At 41.5% G+C, this 20,650-nt stretch overlaps 1 protein-coding gene across 2 annotated transcripts; it reads right to left on the bottom strand.

Annotated features, from left to right (window-relative positions):
• Positions 1-121: 121 nt before the first annotated feature.
• On the bottom strand, positions 122-16,494 carry fxr2 (FMR1 autosomal homolog 2). Of its 2 annotated transcripts, none has more exons than XM_061031814.1 (17): positions 15,936-16,494; positions 13,073-13,129; positions 12,003-12,089; positions 11,285-11,356; positions 9,615-9,763; positions 9,297-9,390; positions 8,541-8,657; positions 8,282-8,452; positions 8,107-8,185; positions 7,801-7,958; positions 7,297-7,383; positions 5,159-5,378; positions 4,865-5,044; positions 3,823-4,017; positions 3,607-3,714; positions 3,327-3,415; positions 122-2,806 (listed from the first exon to the last, which is right to left on the bottom strand). In XM_061031814.1, exons 4-17 carry the CDS (start codon positions 11,297-11,299, stop codon positions 2,696-2,698), a joined length of 1,773 nt encoding a protein of 590 aa, XP_060887797.1. In that variant the 5' UTR covers positions 11,300-11,356; positions 12,003-12,089; positions 13,073-13,129; positions 15,936-16,494; the 3' UTR covers positions 122-2,695. The 2 variants fall into 2 exon arrangements, with proteins under 2 accessions (XP_060887797.1, XP_060887796.1); XM_061031813.1 differs by having other exon boundaries at positions 12,003-12,096; positions 13,077-13,129.
• Between the last annotated feature and the right edge of the window lie 4,156 nt (positions 16,495-20,650).

The following is a 20,650-nucleotide window of genomic DNA, read 5'->3' as shown; positions in this document are numbered from 1 at the left end:
GGTGTTATAAAAGTGTGTAGTAAGAGTTTACACTGCAACATTTTCACTTAAGATTTTTTTTTTCCACCTGTGGTGTCAAGAGTTTAGGCGCGTCAAAGAAGTACAAACTGTTGAGAAGATGTGTATACCAAACAATGAAAAGTCCTTTATTGCCATCAGAACATGAGTGAGAAAACCAGAGACAAAATCTGACAGAGTGAGGAGTCGACTGTACAACCAGCATCCACACAGACACACACAAACACACACACGCACACAGGCGCACACACACACAGCAGCCAGCAGTCTTTCAACAGGACGGGAGGGGTTCAGATACATAAGGAAAATACAGTATTCACACGATGAGGTATAAAGGTAAACACAAACATACAAGATAGGGCCTCGTCCTCCACTCACACACATGCAGCTTAACCAAGGTACAAATACTCAAGTGCTCGTTCATCCTTTAAAAACACAACATACAGGTGAGCAGAACTGTATAAGAGCAGCATCTGGGTCAATCTCCATTCAACCACATTTCCGTTTTATCTGTCTCTCAAAACCTTTGGTCATGTGGACGCTTGCTTTGTCATGCACAATGTTGTATTTTAATACTTTGTGAGACTTTAAAACTTGTGAGCGAAAGGAACGAGTCCCCTTCCCCTGACTCGTATCCAACTCGAGAAACTTTCAGGGGCCAGGTGAGAAAGAGGGAGGAGATTTTGTTTGTTTTTTGTCTTTTGAAGCCACAAATAGTTTCCCTCTCTCTCTTCAGGGTCGAGTTTCTACGTTAGTTGGACATTCAATGTGTACATTAGCAGCAGTTCTAGTGAATGAAACAATGGCTTTGTAAGTCAGATTAATAAAACACCCTCTTTCCTCATGCACAGGGACAGGCACCACCGACTACTCGTTTAACTAAATGCCATGCAGAGTTAGAAAAATAGACTGCAAACTCACAAGACAGAGAAATCAAAGTTCGTCTCCAGAGAAGAGGTTGATTTCACTTCAATTTTTTATTTCATTTTCTAAGATGTGGAAATAGCAACAAAAAGAACTTGAGAGCGGTAACCAAGACAACAGTAACAACATGAGCAGAGAGCCACTGAGTATTTTTTTTTTTTCTGAGTCCCTCTCATACTCCACCCCCCCCCCCCCCCCAGCCCATACTGCCAGGTACAAGACGGACGCTCAGCTTCTTTAGTTTCTTGATGCGGTCCTCTTATCGTGCACCACGGTGTGTGCGACCACGCCGACTTTTACGCGCACCCTGGTGTGTGTGTTGTGTGTACCTGTAAGTGTGGGCCTGTGTGTCGTGTGGCTCTCATGTTAATTGAAGCTGTCCCATTCCCACAATCTCCAGGCCCCCCTCCTCCTCCCCCCCCACTAGCAGCACCCCCGTCCCCAGAAAAGGTGGTCGCCCCATCGTGTGCATCCGGAGCTGCGCGCTGCAGTGGTTTATCAAGACACTAGTGTGGCTGGAAGCTAACGCCGCCGCCCCCTCGGACAGAGAAAGAGGCACGGTTTAGTTCTCCTTTAAGTCTAAAGTCTAGAGTTCAAGTCTGCCGTCTTGTCTGGTCTCAGCCTGTCCTGGTTAACACGGCTGCGTGGGTGCCACCCTGGACCCCTCAAAGAACCCTATTTATCAGGCCTGTTGATAAATAGAAGATGCCTGACCGTGTGCCCCCACCCAGGGCTGCTTTGTGTTTTTGTTACATCACCCCACCTTGTTTAGTTTTGTGGTTGCCAAATCTCGCAACTGTGCACACACAAACACATGTACGCCATCACGCACGCACTGACCCTGACGCTGTCTATTCTACTCGGAATGAGGACAAGCGCCTTGAATTTTTTGTGTTTGGCACCACTGTTTTCCTCACATTCCTTCATGTTGGTCAGTTGCTTCTTCCTTTTCTGTATCCTTTATTATTTTTTTTCCATCTCTCTCTCTCTCTATCCTCATCACTCCCTCACAGGTCTGTTCTCTTCTTGGAACCATAAAAAGGAAAACCCAAAGAGAGAACGTCTCTCCCTCATTTCTTCCTCTCAGGAAACAAAAACAAACTTAATGGAAAACTCATGTTTTTTTATTTATTTTTTTTCAAATTCAAGGCACAATGTCTATCAATATTCCAATCTGTCCGTCTGTCTCCACGTCCCGGTACAGTGTGCGAACATCGCGTCATATAAACTATTGGACTGTCTGCTCGTGCGCCACTCCCCTACAGCTTACATCTCTCTTTGTCTGCACTGTAACACTGTTAAGAGACGCGTCTGTTTTGGTTGAGAGAGCGACCGCCATGTCCAAACCAGTGATAAACAATGATCAAAATCAACATAACAAAAAAAATAATACACAAATAAAGACAACCGTTTGAAAAACAAAAGAAAAAGTCTTGTCCTGTTTCTCGTATTTCAGTATTTTTAAAAATCAAGTCATATCCACCAGCTCTTTTTTGGCAAGCTAGTTGTTTTTTTTTTTTTAAATAAGCACTAAGTACTGATAGATAGGATAGCATACACCGTTAACGTGTGTTTTTAAGTAGATGCGTTTGTCGTTTTTTTGTACTTTTTCACTCTCATAGTATGAATTCAGGTATTTTGTCAGGTACTTTTTCACTCATCTGTTTAAGGTTTAAGTTAATGCAAGCAGGGACAGAGTTTGCCATGGAGTCTTGCTCTAGACTTGGGTTTCGCGAGGGGCATGGCCGGCTCTTTACGAGACCCCGTTGACCAAGGTCAGGGTCTCGCTGGGCGAGGTCATGCCTTTGCTAGGGGAACGCTTGGAAGGCGTTAACTCCGGCATTGGGGCGCTGGTCCCGTTTTCCTGTGGGTACAAAAGGTATGAGAAAGTGAGAATGGTCCAACACTCTTAATGTTTGCACAGGACGTATCAACAGGTAAACTACTCAACATAGTGTGCTTTTGTGCAGGCAATTTGAACTGACTGAAATAGTCTAATGACAAAGCTTGTTGGTAATATATATATATATATGTATATATATATATATATATATATATATGTGTATCTGTCAAAACTCCCCCCCCCCCCCCCCATAATAAATACTCAGCCTCATGAAATGGGCAGAAAAACCCCCCACAAAAATCCAAAGTGCAACCTCATATCAGTCATGCTAATTTGTAGGCATAATAAAAGGACTTCTTTGCCTACTGAAATATGTTAAGTAATTTACTTTACAGATTGTGCACATGGCAGATTCTCACACACAAAAAGAATCACTAACAATGTGAAATGGTTATGAAGGTCGTCTGAGGTCTCTTGGTGACACTAGTCCTGTGTAAATGGTGTGTAAGGCGGACACAAATGTGTGCGTTTCGGTCTGTACCTTGGGCTCAGGGCCAGTGTGGTTTTCCTTCTGAGGCAGATTCTGCCTGCTCTGGGACTCGGCACGAGAAATGTAGTCGGCAACGGTCACTGCAAAGATTGAAATCTGTTAGCCACGACTGCTGGGGGCATATTTGTTCAAAAACAGTACATGCATTACATACCCGTGTTGAGATAACAAAAACTGTCATGCTAAAGAAAATAAGGTCACACCGAGGACAGCGGTCTGAAAGAAAACAAAGTGTATACAGATTTTTAATATTTAAAAAAGGGTGACTCACCACTATCAGCTGTCTGTCTGTCACGGCTGGTGGAACCTCCCTCGGGGCGGTTGCCACGGTTACGACGCCGACGGCTTCGGTTGCGACGCTGAGGTCGGCCTTCGTCATCTAAATGTCATTTAAGAAAAAAAGGCACGTTGGTCACAGTTGCAGAGATTTCCCAAAATGATTCTGCGACAGAGACAAACTTAGAGACCACAGCCCTGAAGTTCTCACCCAGTCCGTTCTCGCTGGGTCCAGTCTGGCCGTCAGACTCTGCAGCAGCATCCATCACACTGGGCTCCTGGTCGTTGCGGCGGCGCCTGGAGCGTCTGCGGCGGTCTCCTCCCATGCCCTCACTCATGTCTGCTTCAGCCAGCTCTCCCTCACCCTCCAGCAGGGAGTATGGGTTACTGTCTGGGTCCCTCAGCACTGGAAAAACAGAAAATCACTCAATTCCAATTGTTTCAAGAATTCACACTAACAACACTCTTATTTTAACATGATTGTAAAATCACATACCTCATTGTAATACAGTGTGGAAAAGTTTTTCCAGAAGTGCCAAATGTCAGATAAACATTGAGAATACTTTCTTGAAGTATTTCAAGCCATGTCACTGTTCTTTTTGACAGAATAGTTTAACTGGATAATGGATTTTAGTAGGCCAGATTACTACAATATGAAACAGGTCATCTTCTTGTCAATCAATCAATCTTTATTTCTATAGCACATTTAAAACAACCTTAATTGACCAAAGTGCTGTACAAGCGTAAAAACAACAAGTAAAATAACATATAGAATGAAGCACAATAAAAACACAATAAATAGGAGCATGAATAAAATTTCAAAATGTCAAGCTAGAATTGTATTAAAAGCCAGAGTAAAGAGGTGAGTTGCGTCCATGAAGGGTAAATGTTAGTCTTAATTCCCTTATGCAACTTTTTTAACCTGTGTATGTTTGTTTTGGAAAAGAGGAGACCACTTCTAATAATTTGGCTCCCTGCAAAAACCTCTTAACATGTTTACTCTTTTTCAGTATACAGCCATAATGTTGCTTCCGCATTGATTCCATCGCTACAAAACCAGGATGCCACACACTATCCTGAAAAATGCAGTGCCCTAAAATATCCTAAACCTTAACTGAGACCATATTGAGATGCAGCTACTGCTATAACTAGTTGGACAGTCATTAAAACTCAAAGAGGTGACTTGATGACCCACAGAATATGGTGAAAAGTGGGTAAAGGACCGTGTTTACTCCATTGCTAACTTTTATTACCTGAGCTGATGGAGTTGGAAGGCTTGGACCCTGGCCCTCCACGGCCTCGTCCAGAGTTAGTTCCTCGGCCCCTGCCACCCCGTCGGGAGCCTCTCTCGTCTCCACCTAGGCCTCTGGGCCGCTGGTCTCTGTCGTTCACATCCTCTGACTCAGAAGCGTTGGACAGTTCAGAGTTTGTGCCTGAAATAAAAACAGTGATGTGACTTTGTATTGACAGAATTATCTTCTTTTTTGTGTCTATTTTTCTTTTCATTATCTCTAACCAAAATCATGTTTCAGTTTCATCATCCTCACCATATCCAGAGTACTGGGTGTTGGAGGTCCTGCGGCCTCTGCCACGACCCCCATAAGTGCGAGATGTGTGGAGTGAGTTGCTGCTCTCGTCTGTCAGGTAGCCCTTCTCCCGCTCGGTGCCAGGCCCCGCTGTTCGATTGGTAGGTGCACGGTAACCGACTCCGATCTGACGGAGCTGCTCGTCAATCTGGAGACGCTCCAGGCGAAGCTGCTCCACCTCCTACAGGACAGGGAGACAGGAGATAACAGTGTAAACGAAAAAGAACATCACATGCAATGAAAATAAAAAAGGAGCTACACTCATAGTACAAGATTTTTGAACAAACGGATGCATCTTGCAACAATCACAGTATGTATTTAGATATCAACAGACTGCTGCATTAAGCTGGGACCTTTGTTCTTATAACCTCTGTTGAGGGCCTGCTTTGTGCTCAGTAGAAGTACTATCCCTTTACCACTAGGAGGCAGTAACACGAACAGCTACAGAAAAACTTTCCCCAGAAAACCTTGAATGAGACCACTATGAAAACATCAGCCTCTGTTGAAAGTAAAAACCTTTAACATGAAGTTGGTTAGTTGAGTTTAAGTTACACATTCAGTTGGGGACTAGTTTGAAGTGATCAAGCAAGGTGAGCATTAACATTCTGAATATTTCAACACAACCATTACCCAGCCTGCTTTGGACTTACTCTGCAGATCAAAGCTACATTTTAAATAAGAAAAAAAGGCAGTGTTGTCCCAAAGGTAGAAAAACATCTGAAATGTCCTTGATGTGCCCTGAATGACAAACAGGAGATTGAAATGATCCCCTCACTTTTAAATCTCTTAGAACAGAGACCAAACAAACGCCACATTGTGTGCTATGAGAACAGCTGAAAGAGCTTCACAGTCTATTTGTTGGCTCAGATGTTCTCAGCCACGTTGATTCACAGATGCCAAACTGGATTAGACAGATTAGCCCGTTTGGTTATTTAGATTTGTCTCAGGGACCCAAAAATCGGAAAAAAGCAGTGACCATTCAACAGTTTTAACCATAAAATCCTCTATTACATTTCAAGTGTTCTTCAATAACACGATAATAAACATGATGTTCAATATTTGGAGATTATGATCCTATTTAGAGAATTATAGGAGGTAACGCAGGCTATACTTTAGGATGTGGCTACCAGCAATTAACAATGCAACTGCAGCAACCTGTTGACCAGGATAGAGGTGTAGCAATATATATATATATATAACACAGGTCTTTATTCTTTTGTCTAAATATGGTCACTTCTGACTCCAAAAACAAAAAAAAGGTGACGTTCACAATTCCAAACAAGAGGTATCAGAACTGTGTATGGCCTATCAAATCAACAATATTATTTTTCCGGGCATCCCCTGGACCACCTCTCGGCCCTGACATGTAAAGCTCTCAGTTGCAACACTCTGACAAATACAAAGTTACAACAAGGATAAAATTAAACTTTACATGTCACAATTTACTTTCTAAAACTGCGAACTCCTTCAGGGTAAAACCCTCCAGCTGACAGGGGTGGGACCTGAACTCTTATGGCAGCGGTGCTGTGACAGCAGTTCCTCGGCTGGTTTATTGGTGACTGATTTGGGGGGAGTTGTGGGGGTCTCACTTTGCAGCGCGACAGCTGCCTCCACCAACGACAGCTGAACCTCAAGGGAGGTGTGAAGGAGGTGAGGCAGGGGAGGTGGGGTCTGATGTTATTTTTAGAAAGCTGAGGGTCCAGATAGCTGGTAATCTAAACTCCAGCATACCCTTCACCCCCATCCCAGAGAGAAGAGCTATTTATAAAAGCACATGAGGTAAGGGCAAAATGAGGCGCTCTCAGCAGCTTTCCTGGGACAGGAGGGAGACAGGTGACCAATATGAGAAGCCCCTGCACATACGCCCACACTTTCCCAACCTCATCCTAACCCACATGTCACATCAAGGATCTGTGCTACAGAGAAACAAGTTTCCTCAACTATGTCTAACCGGAATTCTAAGAGGATAACTATTCATGGATTAAAGTATAGAGGGGGGGAAAGGAAGGCAAAAAAAAACAATTTAGGTTTATTGAGTGACAGGAACAGAGGGAAGGCTTGTGCTGCCATCTCCTGGTGAACATGGAGGACTGACTTACCTGGAGATAGGACACATGGTACTCCAACAGAGCCTGGGCGTTGCTGATGTTTTCTTTAGTTCCCACGAACACAAAGGGAACCATGCCCTGATGAACCACAGCGAGAAAGACTTTATTTTAGTTGTTTTTTTTGCTTCAAGAAAGAACGAGTTATCACTTAACATACTGATCACCATTGCTGGAGAAATTTTAAATAGATAATAACTCACGATTAATGGAAAAAACTAGTATAAAAAAAAAAAATCACACTAAAACAGACACATCAAGCCATCAGAGAGAAAGTACAACTAAATGCCAACATGACTGTCAAACACTGAACGGAGGGCTGTGAAAACATAAGTGCTACTGACAAAACAAGAGAGACAAAGCAGCAGAATGAAAGTGTCAAAGCAGACAGCACATGGGACATACACACTCCGCTAGAATTAGGAAGCTTTGCTTTTCAGAAAGCAAAAAAAAGGGGGTTTATCAGGGGCTGTGAGGCCAGCTGAACGGTCCATTCACCTCTTTGCCGCTGGCAGTGTCGTCCCTGCCTGCCCCCTGCCTGCCTACCTCCTCCCGGGGAAGCTTTTTGTCGTTGTCTCCCTCGATGCGGACGCGGACCACGCCCGACTTGTCCACGATTTCCTGGATGACTTTGCCGCTTTTGCCGATTACTTTGCCTGAGAGGAATAGGAAGAAAACAAGGTTAAAAAATCTGTCATTGAAATGAGTATGTAAGTGGAGTTATAAAGGAATATGCTGTGTCAATGAAGTAGGAGGTTGTCGCTCACAACAGAATCTCCCTCAAATGTTTTGTGTCTCACTCACCTACAAGGTTCCTGGGTACCTGAAAGTAGTCTTCTTTGAACTCAAGATACTCTCTTGCCTGCTTCACTGCCTCTGGGCTCTGTATACAACACAAACATAAGACCACAGTGCATTAGTCCATATATTAGGACAAGAACTGAAAAACAGCAAAATACAAGCTCATGAGGTGCCGTACTTCGCCGTAGATCCTGAATGTGCAGCTCTCCTCCTCCAGCTCGATGGCTGTGACACCAGGCACCTTCCTGGCCTGCTGGATGTTGGCACCGTGGGAGCCGATGGCGAGGCCCATCAGGTCCTCCCTGACCTTCACCTCCTCCTGGTACGCTGAGGCTAACTGCTTACTTGTCTGGGAGGGGAAACACAATAATTGTAATATCCAGGCAAAATTAAGGTGCATCTAATTATTTGAATTTGATGTCAAAGAGAATGTTTACCTCCAAATGTTTGGTGGCTTCTTCGTTGCGGGACATTAGCATAAGCTTGGTTCGGATGCTGCGGAAATGCATGTCGCTCAAAAGAGTTGCTCGCTTTACTGTAGTTTCATTTGTAGACTGTGAAGATAATAAAGAAGGGATACATTTACAATCATAAATAACTTTAATAAGCAGTGCATAATTGTTTAAAAAGACAAGGATTTATTTTATTTTATAAAAAATTAACACCAGGTGAGAGGCAAATATTTAGCATGAGCTAGATTCAAATCTACACTGACCAGAAGCTTAGAAATAATCCTTTGAGATTTTTATTGAAAGCTTCTGGGAGGAGCTTTCGGTTTGGGCCGCATGTGGACAAAGTGGAAGCTCTTATGTCTGACAAATCGTTGTACAAGTGGAAGTAGTGTTTTTTAATAGTTGGTCTCATCACTTATCAAGAATATTCTCCGTTGAAAATGTTTAAATGTTTTTGGCTGCGAGCAGTTAATCAATGTTCTGACACCTACAGCAGTTTCAGGTATTAAAATCTGACTCTATAGAAATATTCAATCTCTCTGTTGATGGTCTTGTTAGCTTTTAGTAGCTCACCAAGAGGAATCAATAATCATTTCAGTCTCTTTCATAACCAGCTAAAAACTCCTCACTGAGCCTTTAAGAGATACTCCGGCTCCTTTGTATTATTCCTCCATGTGTGGATATGTAACAAAGCCATTCACTTGTTCATGAGGTGAGATTATGTGTATAGTGAGCACTAACCAGCACAATGAGTTCGTGTGTTTGGGCACTGTAGAAGATGCAGTTGGCTCCGATAGCTTTCCTGAAGTCTTTGTGAATGTTGTCATTTGAACAGCTGTCGAAGAGAAAACAATCCACAGGAGAGGCAGCCTTGTTATTCTTTGGCAAAATAGAGGTATTATAACATCGATTATAAAAAAGCTGTTTTAAAGATGTAAAATCAAACACTTGCACTCCTAAAAAAAATGATTCTTCTCTACCGCCCAGTGAGCAGGCCTTTAGCTTGGTTGTTGATTCAAATAAGAAGGTGAATATGATATATTATGTATAAGCACTCACATGTCCCTCAGGTCTTCTGGGATAGGGATGGGGACTTTGTGGAAGGAGTTTCGAGAGGATGGGCTGTTGGGGTTAAGGGGCCTGATGCGCTCAGCTGTGACAATCTCGTTGTATGTGGCGTCGCATGCCGCGTATTCGATCACGTAGAACTGAAAAACAGAGACACCGATTTTTAATAACATGACCACAAATAAAACACTGACAGCTCAGATAACATTGAATTTCAAACAGGCGATCACACAAAGATTTACAGAGAGCAGAACTGATGTAATCAATCAGGTGTCAAGTTCAAATTAATCTGTGCGTTCCCTTGATTTAAGAAATTACATTTCTCTTTAGCCGACAGCTTCATATAGTGTATGAATGGTTCATGCTTCTGTAACAAAGGGGGAGTGAGATGCAGAGAAAAATTGAAAAAATGTAGAGAGAGAGGGAAAAAAAAAAAGGGGAACCACGAGAGAGCGAAGCAGAGAGATGAACACTGCACTCTCCATGCTCAAAGGACAGAATTAAAGCCATCAGTCAATGCTAGACATTCCTGCAGGCTCTTATCAGGCTGCTCCAAATAACAGCACTACACCAGCAGCACCTCCGCTGCCACAGTAGCACTACAAAGCAGTCCTTTCCATATCCCACTGACCCACTATTCAACCAGCAGTCCGAGCTGGTGAAAGATATATATTTTTTTTTAAATACGCCAAAAAGCCAACTGTGCCTCTAAAACTGAGGTATGTGCGTGGGAAATATAATTGAAGATACAGTGTCAGACGACATCAGGACAAACTGACAGCGAGCTCATTACCTAGTACTGATTGTCTCACTACAGGCCTGTATTCACTCTACATACATCAGCACTGATAGCTCAATAACTTCCTGGCAATACAACAGAACACTGAGGCAAAGGGGAAATAATTGCTCATCATTAAATGCAGTGATACAGAGGAAGCAAGTCGAGTTCAATCTTATTTCTGACACGAGGTAACGTTTTATTTTCATGATGAGCTCTCTGACGATAAAGCTCCAGAAAAATTTAAGCTCGAGGAACTCAAACAAAAAGGCACAAAAAAATTCCTTCTACACACTGGTGTTTTCCGACACATCTGAGACACACTGAAGATTAGGCAAATTAGGCCGGATTAAAGAACAACAACAGCGTAGTAGAAAATGTATTTCATTTTCACAACAACAGCGGCATGTTGTGCCTCGTAATTCTGTTTTGGTGGCCGTGATGTTTAAATTAATTAAGGCGTGCAGGCAGCTTTTAGAGCAAATCATGTCTCCCAAGAAGAAAGGATACGCTAAGGGTATTGTTTCCTTTTCCAAATGCTGCTTTTAAGTCTTTATGCTCGATGTTAATCACTGTAAATTAAGTTCCAGTTCGTCTGTTGGATATAAAGCACACCGATTGGAGCTAAACTTTGTCAGATGTCCGTTTGACTAGCAGAGTTATCCACACAAATATTGTCCAAGTTTTCAGTTAGGACAACTTCGAGCACAAAGCTGACAGACACGGGGTTTGTTTACATTTGTAGATTGATCAGACAAAGTGTGAACACAGAGCATCTGATGTTTAGCAATGTGAAGCAATAGTCCATATAGCTCAGTCTATTTTCCATACGTCCATACATCCAATTCTTGTTTTCAAAAGAAAATGTTTTTGGTTCACTTACCTCTCCCTTCATCATTCTGACCCGGGCCAGCCACCAGCCACATGGCTCCTGTTCGTTGGCCCTGGAGTAAACCTGTAAGGAAGGCACATGGTGAACTACACCAGAGTAATACAAAGTACAGCTATCACACCCATTAACTCAACATAAACAGTTTGTAGTGTAGGGTAGAATATGATGGCACTGAATGAGGGCCTAGCTGCATGTTCAACAAGCTAATGGGATTTTCACAACCCCTACTGTGTTCCATCCACTGTACAACTTAGTGGTGTTGTTTGATAAGCACATTCTTCTGCATCAGGTTTAAAAATGTTGAGTATTTCAGGAAGATTGAAAGTTGATGTGTTAAGACTAGTAACAATTTTTTAAAGAGACTTAGTGGGACAATATATTGATTTATCAGTTGATTCAAATTGACCTATAAATCAGATTCAGGTTAATTAACAGGAGCATTCTCAGAAAGGATTGTCTAAGATCTGGAGCAACTAAAAGCAGTGCATAACTTATTTATTCAACTATCTCAACAAAATGCAGCTGAGTGAGAGAAGTCTGTAGCCCTGCAAGGTGCATACCTGAAAACACATGCTACAGAGCAGATAACATTAGTGTGGTGGATTTAAAAGTAATAATCTGGTGTGAAAAGATCAAATTCACCAAAAACCAAGACCTTAAGACATTAGTTTGTCTACAACTCTGATGGAGATGGATGGGCAGGCCTTACCTCCACCTCCTCTCCTTCGCCGATATCCTTGTTGTAGTCGGATGGAGGGGGCAACCGCACATCGCTGAAGGGCAACTGTCTCTCTGGCTGCCAGCTGTGGAAGGACGACACAGAGACAAACACTTTTCAGCTTATCAAGAATCTCACAGGTTTAAAATGAATGCGACAGCATGTTTAAAAATGCTCTGTCTCACTGATGCCTTATTGGGATTACCGTGACATGGATTGGTGTATTACCCTCTCACTGCTCTGCAACACATTAACTGACATAATAAAAATTAAAATGGCTCGTTAAGTTTAATGAGAAAGTTTGAGAGAACTGTGTCTGGACAGTGAGTGACTGGGTTCATTGTAACATATCCTTTTCATCAAATAGGAACTTGAAAATAGCACACTAGAGTGCCATAAAGTTCAGAAAATGATCTCAGTAGGGGCAAGCTGAGATTATTACACATGAAACATGATATGAAATCTGCTCACTCCAGTGCCCATCTTGCAAGGATCTCTAACCCCCATTGTGAATCAGAGATTTGAAGGAATTGTACTTTTTCATGTACTATGATTCTTTTATTCACTACCTTATACAACCAACTACTCCAACACCTCCATGTGCTCAGAGAAAGTAAAAAAGAAAAGATGGAGGGTAGGAACCATTCCAAAATTGTCACCATACTGCCACCCCTCCCACCCAGCATACCTTGGGTCTCTATTTTTAGGGGCACCCTACTCTTCACTCTAAGCCAAGCAGATAAAAAGGGACCAGAGAGCTGGGTTAGTGGGGGAGGGAGGGAGGGGTAGAAAGGGACAGTAGGAGGGGCTAGAAGTATACGAAAGCATGCCATTAGGGTGGCAAGGGCAGGAGGGGTCAGAACAGGAGGTAAAAAAACTTGTTAGAGACATGTATGGACAGCTGAATGCCAAGCACAGGTGCTCAAGAGGACCGTTTGGAACTTCTGGGTATAGCCTCCAGCAGTTGTCGTAAATCCCAGTTACTACAGTTCAAGCCTAATTTTTATAACAAATCCACTATTTATCATAAAGCCCACCAAGCAGAGGCAAAAAGAGTATACTTACTTGTTTTCAAAGACGATTGTGAGGGAGTCTTCGTGGACATCTTTGATGTAACCCTAGAAGAAAAGCAGAGAGGGTACGACTTTTATTCCAATGAATGAGAGTGATGTAGGGCTGGAACTGTTTGATTCTGCATGTAAACAATACAGACAGCCGGCTCGCTAGACCAAATACTGTGTCTGTTGCTGCTGAAAAAGAAAGAGCATCTAGAGCTTTTTTGGAAGCAAAGGCATCACATCGCTAACACAAATCTCTGGCTGTGAATTTGGTGCTGTATAGAGTGACGAGGAACACTGACATCTCCTGACAGCACAGACAGCCTGGAAATCTCTCACACACATACAGAATTAGACTACACGTGCTCGGTCTTTGTGTGGATGTTGAAGACTATAGTTTTACAAGAGGGCACATGTACAGGGTAACCCTAACCCTAACCCGAGTACAGCTTATATGGACAATATATGAATTATGTGATATCCCACCAAGACCATCCACAAATCTGTCACAGTGGCCCTAAGCTTTGACCAACTACCCCCCTCCCCTATAATGAGCAATGACGAGACGAGGGGAAAGTGGTGGGTGGGGCTTGTCTCTCAGTGAGACACTTAACCGTATATGGGACAGAGAAGTCAGGCTTCACTTGCAAATGTGTGTGGGGGTCTGGAATAGGGATGTGTGGAATCACCTGCTGGGAAGGTGCTGCCTATGCAGAGACGGTTTCAGGCCCTGGTGCAGTGGCAATGAACGTGTAGACATATTGGTATATTTAGGCCCTTTACGCCAGTGTTTCTTAGATCGGAGTATTACACACTAACATTCAAGCTGGTGTTTGTTTTTAGTCCAGTGCTCTATATTGAAAGGTTACAGAAATCAAGAAAATCATCAATGCAGTGCAGCATGAATGTGAAGCAGAAACAACAGAAGTCCGGCATTAACAATTAACTTTTTAATACTTTTTTAATTGAGTGTTTTTCAGTTATAGGGTTGTTGTTAAGAGAAAAGTGTTTTTTTTTTTAAACACCGCAATCCCCTCTGACCACAACTATCGATCAAAATATGTCTCTATACTGACACAAACATGTTTCTCTCAATCTCTACCACAGCTAGTTAGCTTTCGGAGAAACAACAGCTGCATGTTATGTCAGATTAGGAATTGCTTCCATCTAGTTCTACCAGGTCAAAAGGCAGGCAAGCCCTCTTTCTAGCATGACATGACAAGCAGAAAGTTAGGGGGTGTGTGTGTGTGTGTGTGTGGGGGGGGGGGGGGGGGGGGTAGAGAGGGGTCACAGGCAGCAGCTGTGACGTAGCTTCACATGTAGGACCAAGTGGTGGCCAAGGTGGGAGCCTCTTCTCTCACAAATAAGGCTTACATGGGATAGCTGTAGGCCTATCTTTTCCACACAATGAGCCATGGTGGTGGGATGAATTAATTAAGGTTAACCAAGAAAAGTGTAAATAATGCTCAACTGGTCTCTTTGTTGATGCCTAAAAAGCTCACATTGATATGAAATATTGATCTAAATTACATGTTTGAATCAAGATTAAGGCTTTCAAAGGCTTGCCTGCAATGTGTTCTCAGCTGAAAAGAGATGCAGACTCTTAAACAGATCTGGTGGCATTTTCCTGCCAGGTGGTATATTGCCCTCACAGGTTCATAAATACGATCCTCATTCATAGTTTAAAGGGAAAAGCTTACTGCCTCACACTGACACTAAGGAGATGAGATGCATTCAAAAAGCTAAAATCTATTCGTCTGTCTGTCAATCACAAAACAAACAAAGAAATAAAGTGTTATGCCCAACTTTTACTGCCATAAAGGACAACAAATTTACTTTAACATGATGTTTAGAAAGTCTTTAACACTCAAAGTGTCCATCTCATGCACAAAATGAGAGATGTGAGATAATGGACGTTATAGACACGAGTGGAAAGCATTCATTGACGCCAGAGCCAAACTGTCACCCTGTAAAGAAAGAACAACAGGTGAAGCAGCATGAGGGGAGTAAATATAGGCTCATCACTGAACCACCATGTGGTGGGATGACCAGCTGAACACCCGAAGACGGAAAAGAGTAGAAGGGCATGTGAAGAAGTGAATGTGTTTAAATCAAGGTTTAGATTTATCTACAGCCATCATGGCATCTCCTCATGTTTCGATGACCGTTATCCACTTTTTATCTTCATTTCTTTGTAATATCAAATGTTACCCAGTTTCAAATCTGTGCAATAGACTTATAAACATTTTATATGCAAGCTGTATCTTTTTTTAAAAACGAATTTGTAGAAGTAACTTCATTCAATCTCAAGGAAGATGCTAAAAAAACAAGTTGTGACAAAGCATCAACAATAACTTGTATATCATGTGTCAGGATATTTAAGTATAGGTTCTTTTGAATAGAAACTGAAACCTACACCGTTTCTTCCTCGTCAGAAGATGCTTGTTTGACGTGGGCTCGGAGACAAATTATGTAGCTTTGCAGTAGCATCTCATCATACTTGTACGCAAGATCTGCAAAACAGCTGTCTTATAAGCAGCTCACCTCAGTTGAACATTGTAGCATCCTACCACACCTTACTGGTAAAGTAATGGAGGTTATAAGTAACACAATGTCCCATGTCATCATTCTGGGAATCTGAGTCATTTGCTTTAGCATGTTAGTTGCTAAAAAGGCAATTATAGTCTGTATGTCTTGATGCCACCTAGCTGAAGAGCTAACTGGAGCTAGCTGCCCACCCCATCCCGGTTCTTCAGCACACGTTAGCTCGGCCTGGACCCGGGGAAACGGAACCCGACTGTTCTTGATTCTCCTGAAAGAAAACTTTTAACTGGGACAAACTACGACTTTTAAGAAACCTGGTTACCTTATAGAAGGCCCCATTCGAGCCGCGAACCTCCACGGCCAGCCCGTCCACGGCCATCGTCGTCGGTAGCTCCCCACGGCTGGGCTTGTCTCCGTGCGGGTCCGGTAGCGTAACCACCCCCAGCTTCACCGGCCCTTCGCCGCTCTCCGGCCGCTTGTGGATTTCCAGTGTTTCGGGTGGAGGGAGAGGGGCAGAGGAGAAGGGGTGATGGTGTAATACAGCAGCTGGGTCTGTAAGCTCCGTTGTCTGTTTGTGGATGCTAACTGATGGATGATTAGCTGGGAGGCTAGCTATCAACACCTTGATCCCGTCAGGTTTCAGGGATGCTAGCTGGCTAGCATTTGATAGCCCGGTTGCGTTTTGTTGGCGGAGCGTGTGGCGCAGTCGTTGCGGTGAATAATTTCCCAGAAGTCGTCACTGGGGATGGCCTCTTCAGTCTGTGGTGCGATTTTCACCTGCGTTTCTTTCCCAAAAAGGCGTTTCGAGATGCGCTACCGCCCGGCGACTCCTTTACTCCAACTACCCGTCCCCACAAACACACGCCGATAGAGTGAATCGGAGAGGGACTGAATGACCTCGAACACCCCACCCCTCCAAGATGAAGCCCCGCCCATTGGAAAATCTTAGCCTGTGATTGGCCGTAGGCATAGGCAATCAACTCCGGAGTTCATTAATTGGTTTAGCAAATAAGGGCTGGTCCATGAGCCTGACCAATACAATCCGGACAGTCGCATCCGAACACAATCCATTGGAGTCATCCCTTGTCAATTACAATTTTACACAAACTCACTGGCTCTCTGGTCTAATTTTGCCCACTCATTGATGAGTGAGGACCAACAGCCATTGTGTAAACACCTCTACAGTGAAGTTATTTTACACATTACAAGTTATGTCAGACTTTAAAAACACCCGTAGAGTTAACTGGGGAAATCCTGACGCAATGTATGGGATTTATTGCTTGCTTTTTATGCTGAGTAGCACATCTTGTCTTGTCTAGTCCACCTCCATAAACATGTCGCGCCTAGTTTCAGAGTAAAATCAAGGAAATAAGTGTAGATCTGTGTGGGCACACTTAGGTATGAGTATAGTTTATGAAACAACTGGATATCACTTTACTCTTTTGACATGTGATGTAAACTTTTCTGAACAACTTTAAGGTCCTGATCATAAAAATCACTATGGTTATGACATACATTGGGGACCCTAATCATCTCCCTACCTCTAGAACCGCTCAAGTGAGCCGTCTTTTACAAAACCCCAGTCAAGCAAGACCCAGCCACCACTCGAAAAATGATGCAGGTCTCTACAAGGATTTAGGATTTAAGATCAAATATGACTAAAATATTGAAGCGACTCAATGCAATATGAGCAGACTTTACCTTGAATTATCTCAAAACTATACAGTAAATCTGCTGACAGTTATCAGGACCACAGCCAGGGACATGAGAAACAAGAATCCAGTGAAAGTTTCTTGTCACTTGTCACAGATTTTTCAAAATAAATTATCAAATACGACTAAAATATCTAAGCGATTCAATGCAATTTTAGCAGACTTTATCTTGGATTATCTCAAAAGCTATACTGTAAAATCTGGTTAAAATTCTCAGGACCACAGCCAGGGACATGAGGAGTTAGAATCCATTGAAAGTTTCTTGTCACCTGTCACAGATATTTCAAAATAAAATAATCATTACGACACATTTAAAGCGACTCAATGCAATTTGAACAGAAATTAACTTTGATTACCTCAAAAACTATACAGTACATTCTAGCGGGAATTCTCAGGACCACAGCCAGGGACATGAGGAACAAGAATCCATTGAACGTTTCTTGTCACCTGTCACATATATTTCAAAATAAAAGATCAAATATGACTAAAATATCAAAGCATCTTAATGCAGTTTGAGCTGAACTTACGTTTAATTATTTCAAAAACTATACAATAAAATCTGCTGACAGTTATAAGGACCACAGCCAGGGACATGAGGAACAAGAATCCATTGAAAGTTTCTTGTCACTTGTCACAGAGTTTTTAAAATAAAAATAATCATTATTACACATTTAAAGCGACTAAATGCAACTTGAACAGAAATTAACTTTGATTATCTCAAAAACTGTAGAGTAAAATCTACTGAAAATTCTCAGGACCACAGCCAGGGACATGAGGAATAGGAATCCATTGAAAGTTTCTTGTCACCTGTCACAGATATTTCAAAATAAAAGACCAAATATGACTAAAATATCAAAGCGTCTTAATGCAGTTTGAGCAGACTTTACCTTGAATTATCTCAAAAACTATACAGTATGCTGAATATTCTCAGGACCACAGCCAGGGACACAGGGAGTTAGAATCCAGTGGAGGTTTCTTGTCACCTGTCACAGATTTTTTTAAATAAAATAATCATTACTACACATTTAAAGCGACTCAATGCAATTTTAGCAGACTTTATCTTGAATTATCTCAAAAACTATAGAGTAAAATATGCTGAATATTCTCAGGACCACAGCCAGGGACATGAGGAGTTAGAATCTAGTGAAAGTTACTCGTCACCTGTCACAGATTTTTCAAAATAAAAGATAAAATATGACTAAAATATCAAAGCGTCTTAATGCAATTTGAGCAGAACTTACTTTTAATTATCTCAAAAATTATACAGTAAAGTCTGGTGAATATTCTCAGGACCACAGCCAGAGACATGATGAGTTAGAATCTAGTGAAAGTGTGTTGTCACCTGTCACAGATTTTTCAAAATAAAATATCAAATATGACTAAAATATGCAAACGTCTTAATGCAATATGAACAGACTTTACCTTGAATTATCTCAAAAACTATAGAGTCAAATCTAATTACAATTCTCAGGACCACAGCCAGTGACATGAAGAGTTAGAATCCATTAAAAGTTTCTCGTCACCTGTCACACAGTTTTTCAAAATAAAATATCAAATATGACTAAAATATGCAAACGTCTTAATGCAATATGAACAGACTTTACCTTTATTTATCTTAAAAAACTATACAGTAAGATCTGCAGAATATTCTCAGGACCACAGCCAGGAACATGAGGAGTTAGAATCCAGTGAAAGTTTCTTGTCAATTGTCACAGATTTTTCAAAATAAATTATCAAATACGACTAAAATATCTAAGCGATTCAATGCAATTTTAGCAGACTTTATCTTGGATTATCTCAAAAGCTATACTGTAAAATCTGGTTAAAATTCTCAGGACCACAGCCAGGGACATGAGGAGTTAGAATCCATTGAAAGTTTCTTGTCACCTGTCACAGATTATTCAAAATAAAATAATCATTACTACACATTTAAAACGACTCAATGCAATTTGAACAGAAATTAACTTTGATTACCTCAAAAACTATACAGTAAAGTCTGCTGATATTTCTCTGGACCACAGCCAGGGACATGAGGAGTTAGAATCCATTGAAAGTTTCTTGTCTTTACATAGTTTTTGTTTTTTTGATAGCCATTATTATTATGGTATTTTTGCTGAAATACGAGGCCGCATTATATTATTATTAATATTGTGGCTGGTAAGTGCAAAACAAAATGACAAAGTGAGAAACACTTTTACAAAATCTGAGACAAATTTACATTTTGAAAAACGTTTTTTACATTTTATAAAACAAAATTCCAAAATCAAAACACTTTAACAATCACTGATACAAATTCACAAGTGGCAGAACACTTTTACAAAGTACAGATTCTTGACCTAAAGGGAACGTACCAAATGCAGAAAGTGACCCGGAAGTGATTGAGTGAGGGGTCATTTTGTTTGTTTTGGCGGAGCTAACTGAATTTACAAAAAATAGGCCCCTAAAGTTTAAGACATATTTCTTAATTTAGGATAAAATGCTGTAACTCAGTCAGATTAAAAAGTCATAAACATTGTCATTAGTATCAACGTTAATCAAAACACATCTATTTGTGGCTGACAACCTAAGACCAACACTTAACAATGCAAACCAGTTTTCAGAATCAGAATTAGCTTTATTGGCCAGGTATGCTTATGTTACAGGTCTCAAACTGAGATCCCATATGCAGATAAGATTGCTGTATAAACAGAAGAAAAGAATGAGACAGGCCACTGTGCTTCTTTTCAGTTCAGCTTCTCTCCGTAGAGTTTTATTAATCAGTATTCAAAATAAATGCTTCATTTTCTGACACTTTGTGCTTTGTATTCTAATATTGCATCATTAATACAGAATTCACAACATCACAAATAAACACAATACAAACTGTCGACCAACTCCATATCTTGTCTTCAACATAAAACTCATATTTCCGGCTTCTGCTAAATAATCTAAAACTACTTCGAAAATATTTACCTCACCTGGATAATTTCCCGGGCTATTAAAAGTTCCCTTAATGTAACATTACTCACAGGTGTAAATAAAGAGAGACTAGCACATTGCTCCTAGTACTGAAGACTGACAACTGCAACTCCTTATAACATTGAAAACATACACATATGACAATAACAACACCAGCCATAACCTTCAGAACACTTCTTCACATTGTTAATATAATATCTGTTTCGAAATGAGATGTGCAGGAGCTAATTTAAATCAACAAAAAAGACGTGATGATCGCCGGCGCCATCTTGGACCGCACGCGGTAACGTTAGCATCGTCTCTACTTGTTCACAAACACATTAAGTTCAACTACATTTACTAATGTAGCGTGTTTCCTTTGTGTTAA

Source organism: Labrus mixtus, chromosome 23, assembly GCF_963584025.1.
Source record: "Labrus mixtus chromosome 23, fLabMix1.1, whole genome shotgun sequence".
NCBI lineage: Eukaryota > Metazoa > Chordata > Actinopteri > Labriformes > Labridae > Labrus > Labrus mixtus.
Note: the sequence above shows the minus strand (reverse complement) of the source record. Positions and strands in the feature narration are given on the sequence as shown.

Bases quoted from the DNA above. Each gene is read 5' to 3' on its own strand.
- fxr2 (XM_061031813.1), bottom strand. From the start codon at position 15,992: ATGGCCGTGGACGGGCTGGCCGTGGAGGTTCGCGGCTCGAATGGGGCC. The intron at 8,658-9,296 runs GTTAGTGCTCAC...TTATCTTCACAG, and splicing joins CACACGAACTCATTGTGCTG to TCTACAAATGAAACTACAGT. The intron at 7,959-8,106 runs GTGAGTGAGACA...TATTCCTCTCAG, and splicing joins GGTACCCAGGAACCTTGTAG to GCAAAGTAATCGGCAAAAGC.